Genomic DNA, 11,710 nt, shown 5'->3' with positions numbered 1-11,710 from the left:
AAAACTTTGGAGAACTAATAAATGTCTACCAGATTAACCTCGCGTACGAAATTATCTTACGAACCATTGAATCTTCGGTTCAAGAACTCCATTTCCAACTACTCGAATTACGCGAGGCGATTGACGTCTTAGAACAAGGAAGAATAAACACTTATGTTATCCCACGAGAAATTATGTACCACACACTCCGGGATATCCAAACTCAACTTCCAGAGGGTTATGCAATGATCGAACCCATTCATGAAGACACGTTGTTTAAATACTATCAGTGGATTACCACCATCGCCATAGCTCTACCCGGCAGACTGCGAGTTTTTGCCAAAATTCCTTTGATTACGCCCAGTGGGTACTTTGACATGTATGAAATCGTCCAATTTCCCACTTACGTGCCTACGATAAAGACCTTCATCCAGGTCCAACCTACATATCCGGTCATCGCTTTATCGATGGACCGACAAGCCTATATGCTTCTGCAACAACACGACCTCATCACGTGTCAAACAGCTCGTTTTGCTATATGCTCATTAGACGTACCTGTACAACGAGCCCCGCAACAAAGTTGCGAGTATTCGCTATTTAGCGGAAACGAAGAGCAGATTAAAAACCTTTGTACCCGACAAATCGTCGTTAAGTACACGCCGATCTTCAAGAAAATAGATCGACAGGGCATATGGATTTATTCCACTCCGAAACCACTTATCCTTACGATCAAATGCCCAACACGATCTCAAAAATCACCCTTTTTATCGACTATTCAAAAATTAAACGGTACTGGAGTAATTAAACTCCCAAAGGCATGTACTGGCTATTTGCCTGGAATCATCCTCACGCCACATTTCCAAGGACAATCTACAATACACCTCACCATGGAACAACAACTGATCGTTCCACCTATCGAGCAAATTATCAACCAAACGGAAATACAAATACTACAAAAACACCTCGTGACCTCGCACGAGTCTGACCTACTCAAGATATCTGGAAATACTGACATCCAGCTAGCAGATCGTTCACTGAAAAACGTCCAGTACGATCTCGACCATTTGCTACGAATATCCACAAAACCGTCAACAACATCCAACTCGCCGTTAATGACAATACTCCTTAGTTGTCTTGGAACAACCATCGTGTTAATTTGCACCACTTTCATTTTTCGTTGTTATCTACGACGACGAAATTCCAGACCAACAACCCAACAGCCCGTTGAAGAAATAAAAGCGGAAACCCTTCCCCTCAGCGGGATAGAAGAATCCAACCCACTTCCGCAAACGGCTGAACCAACTTCCGGCGAGGAAGCCAAGCCCCGACCCACCCAAGCCTCCATTGTTCAAACTTATTAGCCACCATCGTTGACTATTTTCTGAAGTTAACGGTTACAACTTTTATACCTTCATGTACTCCTACGAAATTGCAAATTTTCTACTAACCCCTATTTTATTATTATATTATACGTTTCCAATTGGCGGAAATAGGTTATTGCTTAATACTAACATTTTAATCCTTTTATTTTACGTAATTATCTTAATTACTAATGATCATCCCGAGAGAGAGTACGGTAAATAACTTGTAAACCCATCCATACCTCCAACGTACCCGAGGGACAAAACTTTAATCTCGATACTCTAATTTAATATTACTTTTGTACTCATAAGAACAGCCTCCGAAGAATGGCCGACTAAAGACGACTCAACCGAAAGTCTACAAGTCTTCAGCTACTTTGACTCTCCACTCACCGACTCCGAGATTTATCAAGACACGAAAAGGAAACTGTTATGTACTCACCTACGGATAATCTCACAGTAAGAAATAATCGCCTGCATCCTTAATTCCGAAATAACACCTCATCGATCAAGACAATACGCACCCGAACAAAGAACATTCAGCCTACCAACTTACAACCAACAATTCGAACTTTGAACTGCACCCTCGACCTCACCCTAACGGGGTCAACCAATCAAGTACCTACTGACGTCACCGGACATCCACTTCCGCACGACCGACTTCCGAACCCCGGAAATCCTATTTTACGTCGTACTAAACTAGAAACTAGAACAAATAAATAACTTCTGTATCATAGAATACCCAAACGCTAACACTACGATATTTAAATAAATTCCCACCGCCTTCTGCAAGTACTTAAAGAGAGAAAACCTCTCCAAAAAAAAAACAAAAAAATCGAACTTGCCCTTTTAGGACAACTACGATTTTAGAAAGCCTGCAGTGATGTGAGAGTTCGAATTGACCGACAAATTACAGATTTAAATTAGTCATTATCTTGACATCAATAACCAAAGGCCAAACCAAAAACTGACCCGTCTTAGGGGAATGACTGTACCTCCCCCTCCCCTCGAAACGCGAATCTGAGTCACACTCGGAACTAAAGACAAAATTCGCTTATTGGCGAGAAAATTTACGAGGGGACGAAATAAAAAGGAGGGGAACAAGAACCAAGGGGTCGTCATTCGTAGCTCCCTCGTAGCGTCGTCGTCATTCGTAGCTCCCTCGTAGCGTCGTCGTCATTCGTAGTTCCCTCGTCCGACCGGACTCGAAGCCGAAAACGGACGGCCGAAGCCGCTCTGCCACTACGGATTGTGTATTGACTGTGCCATCTGACGCCGATACTTGTTACTTGAGGTATGACGGCCATTTATTTGTAAACTCTCTCTCGGGTTCGAACTTTCCTATGTTAGTACGTAAGTTTTCTGTCAATGTTATTCGGTGTAACTGTTCGTTATTGTTTCGTGAATAAATTCTGTTTATTCTTGTATTTGGTATCATTTATTCGAATCTCGCCTCTGTCTTATCAACGATCCCACTCTTTCCTCCTTCCACTCGACCTGACAATTACTTAGTTCCAGACTGGACAAGCCATCCTTGACAGTGGGCAGGTCTTAACCGACCTGTGAACCAAGAACAGGAGGTCCGACACCGTCCGACCTCCCGGGGTCCCCACATATACTATACATTAGTACTCATTAATAATTAATACCGGATGACAAAATTAAGATTTAATCTTTAAATTATGTCAATAAATATACCGAAACCATTATCTAATAAATTTAGTAATTGCATCTGGTGTTCTTTATTGACTATTGTCATTTTGTAAATATAAAAGTGGCACTTGGCCAAATAAAAAAAAAAGAGGAAAACCTTTTTGCGGTAGCAGAGAGGAAGCGTCATAATTGGAATTCAATTGTTCTAAAAATGTCAATTATTTTTAATCAAACGAAAAATGAAAATAAAAGAAAGGGTCGATTTAAATTAACTCATTCATACATTTAATTGCATGTTAATGGTTTTAAATTTAATTTTTATACTAGTACTTTTTATATATTAACAGGACTTATTATACTGGAAAATATGGATGCAGATATTTAGTCTTACAGTTCAAAAATAATGTTTTTTATTTAGTTCACCCGAACACATACATTTTAAACTTGTGTTTCGGACTTATTCGTTCCTCCTCAGCAGGCCTTTAAACCACACTTTCTACAATTAACAATAAAACATTTCTTGGTACAATTAATTTGGTACAATTATTGGTTTTTCTGTGTGTTAAGGAACTCTTTTAAAAATTGGCAGCTAAGTAGCCTAAAAGGAAATGTCTGGCTGTCTGATTCGTTCTAGAACACTACAAGAAAATAAAAAATGGTGATTGCCTGATTTTTAGAGCGACGGTGTCTTTTAATTGTATAAAAAAGAAAGAAGAAGAATGCGTCAAATTGTATGGTTGCTGTGGATTCTAGTTTTAATTGGAAATGTTGAGAAGTTCGGAAATACAAAATTTGTAAGGATTTTTATTTTATTGTCGGGAAATAATTGCGTTTCAATTCATTTTAGTTATAATTGTACCAAGAAATGTTTTATCATTAATTGTAGAAAGTGTCGTTTAAAAGCCTGCTGAGGAGGGACGAACAAGTCCGAAACACAAGTTTAAAGTGTATGTGTTCGGGTGAACTAAATAAAAAACATTATTTTTGATCTGTAAGACTAAATATCTGCATCCATATTTTCCAGTATAATAAGTCCTGTTAATATATAAAAAGTACTAGTATACAAATTAAATTTAAATTCAGATAGAAAGGACACAAAGGCATAATAATTAACCATGTTAATGGAGTTTACTTGTTACTTTAAAATATTAAACATTTTATAAATTTACTCTACATAGAGTATCAGCAAAATCTTTATTTTTTATGATAATTGTGAATGCAACAAGCAACAAATTTTTAGAATAACAGATGATTTTCTGGGAAAAATTATTGAAAAGTTCAGAGATACCAGCTTTAAGAAATACTGATTTGAATACCGATTCAAATTTTGAAATGTGCTCAATACAAAATTTAATTATTGCTGTAATAATATACAGTCAAACCTGTTTTTATGCGGTGGATAGGGACCGCATAAAAAACGCATAAAAAATCGCACGAAACTTCACGAGTGGCTATAAAAAATAGTTTTTGCAACACAATTAAAAAATATTTTTTATGCGGTCGATAGGGACCGCAAAAAAACGTCTCACATAGAAAATAACTCAAAACCGTACGAAATAGAATTTATTGACAACAGATGTCAGCACTTGACTGCATCGTCTTGTCTATCGTCTGTTTACATATTTTTGTCCAGGTAGTGTTTTTTTTTTACTTAAAAAACAAATTATTTCATTTTTCGCATATTCATGCAATAATATTACTATAATAAGTGCATTTATGCTATAATAAGTTTATTTAGCTATAATAAGTCAACGTGAGACATGACGAATCGCACGAGACTTGTCGCCAACTATACCGCACAAATAAAAAATCGCACAAAAAAACCGCACAAATTAAAAATTCGCATTAAAAAAATCGCACAAAAAACGACCGCATAAAAACAGGTTTGGCTGTAATAAATATAATTACAACTTTTAACAAAGATTAAACTTTGCTTCAGCCCTTCATTCCATTGTTTGCACCATTGTTACCCCCAATTTAATTATGAAGTTTATATTATAATTATGAATTTAATTAATGTTTACTTTTTCATTATTATTTATTGAAAACACACAGAAAGATGTAAACTTCACTTACATTTCTTTCTATCAAGCAGAATTTAGAGGCAAAAATGCATTGGGTTAATAATAAATTTACTTAATTTTAATTAAGTATTATATACCAGGCAAAATTCAGAGACTGTATACACTCGTATTATTATTAAATTAACAATTTTGACTGTTTTAAAACTGTTAAACTGGTAAAAATGCACAAACTTTGTTGCTAAATATTCTTTCTAATTTTTACAATAATGTATGAATCTTCTAAAATATGATTAAAGGATAAATGTATTAACCATCAACTGACTAATTACTATTCACCTGCTCAAAACGGCGTGGCAGAAAAGGCCAACAGAACTCTTATCGAGGGTACCACAGTGCTACTGATCGAAGGGGAACTGCCAAAAAACTTCTGGGCTGAGGCAATAAATTTCTTCACTTATGTACTACGCAATCGGACACCCACCCAGAACGACTCGAAAAGAACCCCGAGGTATTGTTCTCCGGAAGAAAACTTACTATAAAACACTTAAAAGTATTCTGGTGTGAGGCATATTAGATTCCCAAAATGAGAAGAAGTAAACTTGACTCAAAGGAGAAACTAGGAATATTCGTGGGATACTCATTCTGTAAGAACGAGTACCGAATATTCGACCCTGTCACTATGACCGTAATTGAGTCACGTGGTGTAAAATTTCTAGAAAACCAAAAACGCAAAGTCCTCCAAAAACAAGCAAATCTAATGCAGGACTATATCTTTGTTGATATATAGAGAGAGTGCACCGATTCAACTTCTACAGCCCAGGATACAGAGGATCATAGCCAGATTTACATTTCTATTTAGTGCATATAACCTACTCTCTACTAGTAAATAATTATGGTTTGTTCGTAATAATTTTTTTTATTAAATTTCAATCTAATGGACACACTAGGCTGTCATGAGGGACACAGGCAGAGAAAAGCAAACTTAGGAAAAAACCTATGAAACATATCGGAAAATTTCGGGAAAAATTTTACATTGGTACTTTTCAATTAAATTACTTAGTTTTACACAATAAAATATACCGTATTTCTCGGCAGATAAGACGAGGTATAAATTTTTGTTAAATTTTTATAGTTTTAGCATATATCTGTCCTACAAGACGACCCCCAAACTATCAACAGCCTGTGAATTTAGTTTAGATCAGCGATCATTATCTGAATAACAATACCATATAGCGTATACGGAATTATGTCCTCTTTGTAATTTTTCGAATAAACAAATTTTATTTTTTTGCAATTGTTGCAAACATTCGCACTGATTCAAAGTCGTTACCGAATGCAGACTATTCACAAAAACGTCGTATGGGCTATTCTATTTAGTGCATATAACCTACTCTCTACTAGTAAATAATTATGGTTTGTTCGTTTTTATATAATGGTTTTAATTTATATAAATTTCAATCTAATTTTTTTGTATCTGTCCTATAAGACGACCCCGGATTTTGGGAGCCTTTTTTTATGATTCAACTATCGTCTTATCTTTTGAGATATACGGTATGTATGTTTACAATAACCTTGTTTTTAAATGAAATTTACAACTTCTTAGTTGAAAGTACAGTATTTTGTGTAAATTTTCTAAATCATCAAATTTGCCTACTCTTTAAGGGGACCCCTACCGTATTTTTGCCCACGGGCCTCTGATTGTTAAATCCGGCTCTGCAGAGGATACAGAAGTCACAAATTCCGATAACCAAATTGAGACAGGTTTACGACATAAATGAATCTAGAGAGGAAAACCACTTTTCAATTGAAGGAAAAAGACCTAGACCACCTCTACTACGAACCACTCCTAAGTGACTCTAATGCCGAAGACGACATACCGGAAGAAACAAACGATCCCACATATCAAGACTCTGTTGTTGGGTCGATATCAGAAAGCAAAATCATAATTTCGAACAGCTACGAGGAAGCAATGAACCTACAGAGCAAGGACAAATAGATTGCATTCCTTTGCATGGATTCATCATTAAAGTCTCATAATGTATAAGAAACTGTAACCCTACCAGAGGGAAGCGCATAAAATACAAATGGGTATACAACATCAAGCTCGACCCCCTGACCTCATGCACGAAATACAAGGCCAGAATAGTAGCCACAGGTTGCTCCCAAAATTACAGGAAAAATACGTCTATTCACACGATCCGGTATTTACCAATCCGAATCGTTTAAAAACTTTTGTTTGTCGTCTTATACATAAAAAATAAAAAATACAACTAATACATAAATTAAAAACGTTACATAGATTAAACATGCCCACGGTCGTTACTATCTTATCGACCGCAGTAATATAATGCATGTAATCTTAAAGACTTCGTGAAATTAAAAATCTTCTCTAATTCTGTTATCGTTATAACTATAATTGTTACTAATAAATTTTCTGTCAAAACATTTTAGTGTACAATTTTTCGAATAAACTTAGCGGAGTTTATTGTATATTTTAATATTGAAACCATGAATTTTCTTATAAACAGATGCAAAACAAGAAAAAGAGAATAAGATGTATTTTAATAACCAACACATTCACAGTAATGGCCGTTAATTGTGATGTCTGATTCATTACTTTAAACCCTAAACACTTGATCCTGCACTCAGAATTCGTTACTCGTTACGATGCAATAGATACAAAGTGGATAATGAATCTTGCAAGACGTTTGTTTTGATTCCTATAAAAATAATAATATTTTTAACGAAATTAATTTGAACCTATTCGATTTCAAAAATACGGAATAAACGATGCAACAATACAATGAAAAATGTATTCTAGAAGTTCTGAATAAGTTCTAAAAAAGACTATTGGATGTGTTTTATTTATATTTAACAGATAATAGCTTATACATAAGAATTCTAAAAGCATTTTAATTAATTAATGAAACTGAACAAAGGTAATCAAAAGAACTTTAAATTTAAATGACGCGATTTATTTGAGTTTCCCGGGAGTATAAATAAAAAACACAGTTAATGTTTGTCAAAATGTTAAGATTTATTGTCAGATTATATTTTACATCTGTATATTTTAACACAGAATTACGATAATAGACAGAAAAATAATTTTTCATCACGAAGAAGATTGGAATCTTAAGAATTTCTACAAACAGAAAAAAAGAGTACAAGTAAATTTCGTTTTTTTATCTTTACTTCTCGTAGTCGCATCTCGGAAATCGTATATTGGGACGTATACGTGTGCATTTTTTGAAACTTTAATCGAGGTCGAATGTATTTCCTGTTCTGGAATCTTAACTGATAAAATATGAAAGCTGTTCTTCGAAAACAATTTTACTTTTTCTAAATGTATCATTCCTTTTGTATTGCACGTGCATTTTTCGTACACAAAATCATGAGAATACATCGACTTCGTACCCACCAAAACCTCTATCGCCTTAGATTTAGAATGGGTCAATGGCAGTTCAATATCCTCCAAGAAACACTTTTCGGGTATCCAAATATCAGCCATAAACCGAAAATGTGCTTCCATGGTTATATCACTTTCTAATATTTCTTCTGCCACTGGGTATTTGGGCATACACGAAAAATCATCTGGAAAAATTCGCAGTTTAACATTAGCAGATATTATTGCAGGAAGGGTTGCTACATTTCTATGTGCAGTGTATTCTGTTATGGACTGAATTTCTTCTACTGTTAAAATCTGAACTTTGCGGCAGTTGTTCAAAATCTGAGTTAAGAGTTTTGGTTCTATAAGAAAAAACCTGATCAAATGGAGAAAAGGTTTTATCACATCTCTTTTCGATATGTTATCATTTGTTGCCCTCATTTTCCGAAATGTGTTTTCGACCCACCTGCGAAGTGCAAAAAACAAATCTACTTCCTTCAATTGGTGGTACACTGGGCAAGTAAGTAACTTGTAGACAGTGGTTTCTTCACACGATTGAAAATCATCCGTAAGAAATAGACGTTTATCGCATAAACTGAAATATTTCCAACAACGATATTGCAATTGTATTTCGTTGTGTCTGCAGGCCAAATCGTAGATGCGACAAACGTTGTGAAAGTATATCAACGCGATTACATAATAAAAATATGTTTCTTCCAGTTCTGTCATAAAGTATTGTTTGCATAGTAAGTACATTTGGAATACATTATCCGCAGAAGGAAGCGGAAAACTTTCGTCTTGCTGAAATCTGAAACAAGAATATATTTTACAATGATTAAAAGGCGTTTCAATAATATAATATAATTATAATACTTATCGAAGTAAATAGAAAAAATGCATGTAAAGAGCTGTAATGCCAGAGCTTAATTAGTTGTTATATTGAAATATCTACTAATGAGTTGAATGTTTCCTGGCTGTTATCAGAATTTAATTCAAACAACTTTTGTATTATTCATAATAAATAAAATAGCGAGTGGCGCCATCTGTTAATAGAAAATCTTATAACAATATAAAAATTTTATTTAAAGATGGCAAATACGTTAATTTCGAGAGTAGATACGACTTTGTTTTATATATAATATATAACTATAAATGCTAACAAGTAAAAGCCTTCGTAAGTCCAACCCCACGCAAGTGACCGTTCTGATGACCATCATCTCTCCATCATTTTGACTCTTCACAACTAAAATTTATCATCATCAATGCTATTATACATAAGCTATCATGCCAAATTTCATTTCTCAATTTTCACAAATTTTTTTTTTTCACTTGCTGAAAAGACAGAGCCTGATATTATTTGAAATGTATACTAATTGTTTATTTTCTTCTTAACTTACAGGTTAGTTGTTTTTCATTTCACTCTATTTATATCATTTTTTCAAAAGTCAAGTTCTGTCTCAAACAGTAATTTCTCAAGTAGTAACTTTTTAAAATCCCTACGAAATATTTTTTAATGGCATATATCAATGATTATTATCAAATATATTGGTTTTTCATCACGTTCTATTAATTTATATCATTGCTATACTTTATTACTGTATATCAATATCTTCACTTATCTGGATCGCTTTCTAACCACTCTTCAAATACCAAAACATTTCGACGTTATTGTGTGCAGAGATTTTAACCTAACAAATGTCAACTGGGACTCCTTAGCTCTGTCATATTTACAATCCACATGTAAACCTTTCAAAGCGAGACCGGCTAACCCTATGGTTCCAAAAGAAACGAAACACTGGGGATGCACGTTCTAACCTGACCTAACCTATTCTAATAATTTTGTTGGTAATAATTATTATGGTAATTTATTATAATAGGTTAGGTTAGGTTAGAACGTGCGTCCCCACTGTTTCCTTTCTTCTATTTGATTGAATCAGAGACGAGCCGCCATTTTGGAATCATAGGTAACATTAACCCTAATATTTAAACAAATATTTTCGATATATCACGTTTACATCTGTGCCAGAAGTTAAATTAAGTATATCTCTGCTAAGTTATAGTTGTATATGAATAAAGAATTGTGATTTATGGACATTCCTCCCTCGTTTCTCTTGTAAGGCCCGCGTCAGTTCAAAAGTTTTGAATTGAGGCCCTTAGAAAAAGGTCGCCTATCCCTGCTCTACATTTATGTTACCTTAAGGCAGTATTACAAAAAATGTAAACTAAATTAAATTATTTTCAAAAAATTGTTAGTGATTTCGCACTTGATCCTAAAACGTTTTGGCTCTTTGTTCCTGAATTCTATAAAAGTATACCCGAACGTCGTAATAATATTGCCATATAATACTTGCAGCTCAGTTTAAACTTCTATGTTCTAGTTTAAGCAAATAAAATTCTATTAGTTCACACCTCTCAAGCCATATCCTCCTACACAATTCTCCTTGATGTCATAAAATCTGTAAATACATTCATCTGTAGTACTGATAACATTCCTACTATGTTTTTTATAAAAAGCTAGCACTTATTTCCGCCTCTCTGCTTCTACATTTATTTCTCTGTGCTTCTACATTTAAATTGACTAATTAACATACGGTGTCGACTTATGCGGAGTCGACTGTACATCAAGTATATATCGAAACAGAGACATTTCATTAAACACGATCAGCTTATTCTTTTAATTAATATTTACATACTAAAGACAGATTAACACACTTTTATAGAACAGATTCGTACAAACCTGGTAAATTCTTCGAGCGATTCCAAAGGCAGAGGTAGCCTGAGAATAAACTTCCCTTCATTCGGACATACAATTATGAAGTGTTTGAGTAATCCTCCCTTGTCTATCAAGAATGTTCGTGATACGACCACAGATTCTCCATCCTCATTCACTATAGTCACTTTGTCCGTGTCGAATCTTTTTTGTTCTGCTACTTTTGACATTTTCTCCACTCACACAAAGTTAATATTGTAAATTTCAAGCAATGATAACAAGCCAGACAATGTACTAAACGTCACTCGGAGATTACCTCGAACACTCAAAATCGAACAAATGCCAATTACTGCGTTAACTATATTCGAACGCTTCGTGAATAATGTTTCAGTTTACATGCAAATGAGCTCCTTTAGTGATTGGTAAACACTTCAAAATAATAATATCATTAATCAAAAACAACTTAATTAATTTAAAACACTTTTATCGTTTTATAAGATGAAGAATTTATCAATTTCTATCGAATAGAATAAACTGTATTCATTGTGTTTATTTTATATTTTCCTGTAATAAAATAATTGAAATTTGCTGGCAACTT

General features: G+C 34.2%; 1 protein-coding gene across 1 annotated transcript; it reads right to left on the bottom strand.

Annotated features, from left to right (window-relative positions):
* Nucleotides 1–7,662: 7,662 nt before the first annotated feature.
* LOC136971133 (uncharacterized) lies at nucleotides 7,663–11,421 on the bottom strand. Its single transcript, XM_067265610.1, has 3 exons — nucleotides 11,140–11,421; nucleotides 8,352–9,210; nucleotides 7,663–7,737 (listed from the first exon to the last, which is right to left on the bottom strand). Exons 1-3 carry the CDS (start codon nucleotides 11,340–11,342, stop codon nucleotides 7,663–7,665), a joined length of 1,137 nt encoding a protein of 378 aa, XP_067121711.1. The 5' UTR covers nucleotides 11,343–11,421.
* Between the last annotated feature and the right edge of the window lie 289 nt (nucleotides 11,422–11,710).

The sequence above is a fragment of the Centruroides vittatus genome, unplaced genomic scaffold (assembly GCF_030686945.1).
Source record: "Centruroides vittatus isolate TY-2023 unplaced genomic scaffold, ASM3068694v2 contig_233, whole genome shotgun sequence".
Lineage (NCBI taxonomy): Eukaryota > Metazoa > Arthropoda > Arachnida > Scorpiones > Buthidae > Centruroides > Centruroides vittatus.
Note: the sequence above shows the minus strand (reverse complement) of the source record. Positions and strands in the feature narration are given on the sequence as shown.

Bases quoted from the DNA above. Each gene is read 5' to 3' on its own strand.
- LOC136971133 (XM_067265610.1), bottom strand. From the start codon at position 11,342: ATGTCAAAAGTAGCAGAACAAAAAAGATTCGACACGGACAAAGTGACT. The intron at 9,211-11,139 runs GTTTGTACGAAT...TTCTTGTTTCAG, and splicing joins TCGCTCGAAGAATTTACCAG to ATTTCAGCAAGACGAAAGTT. The intron at 7,738-8,351 runs GTAAAATTGTTT...TTATTTTTATAG, and splicing joins GAATGATACATTTAGAAAAA to GAATCAAAACAAACGTCTTG.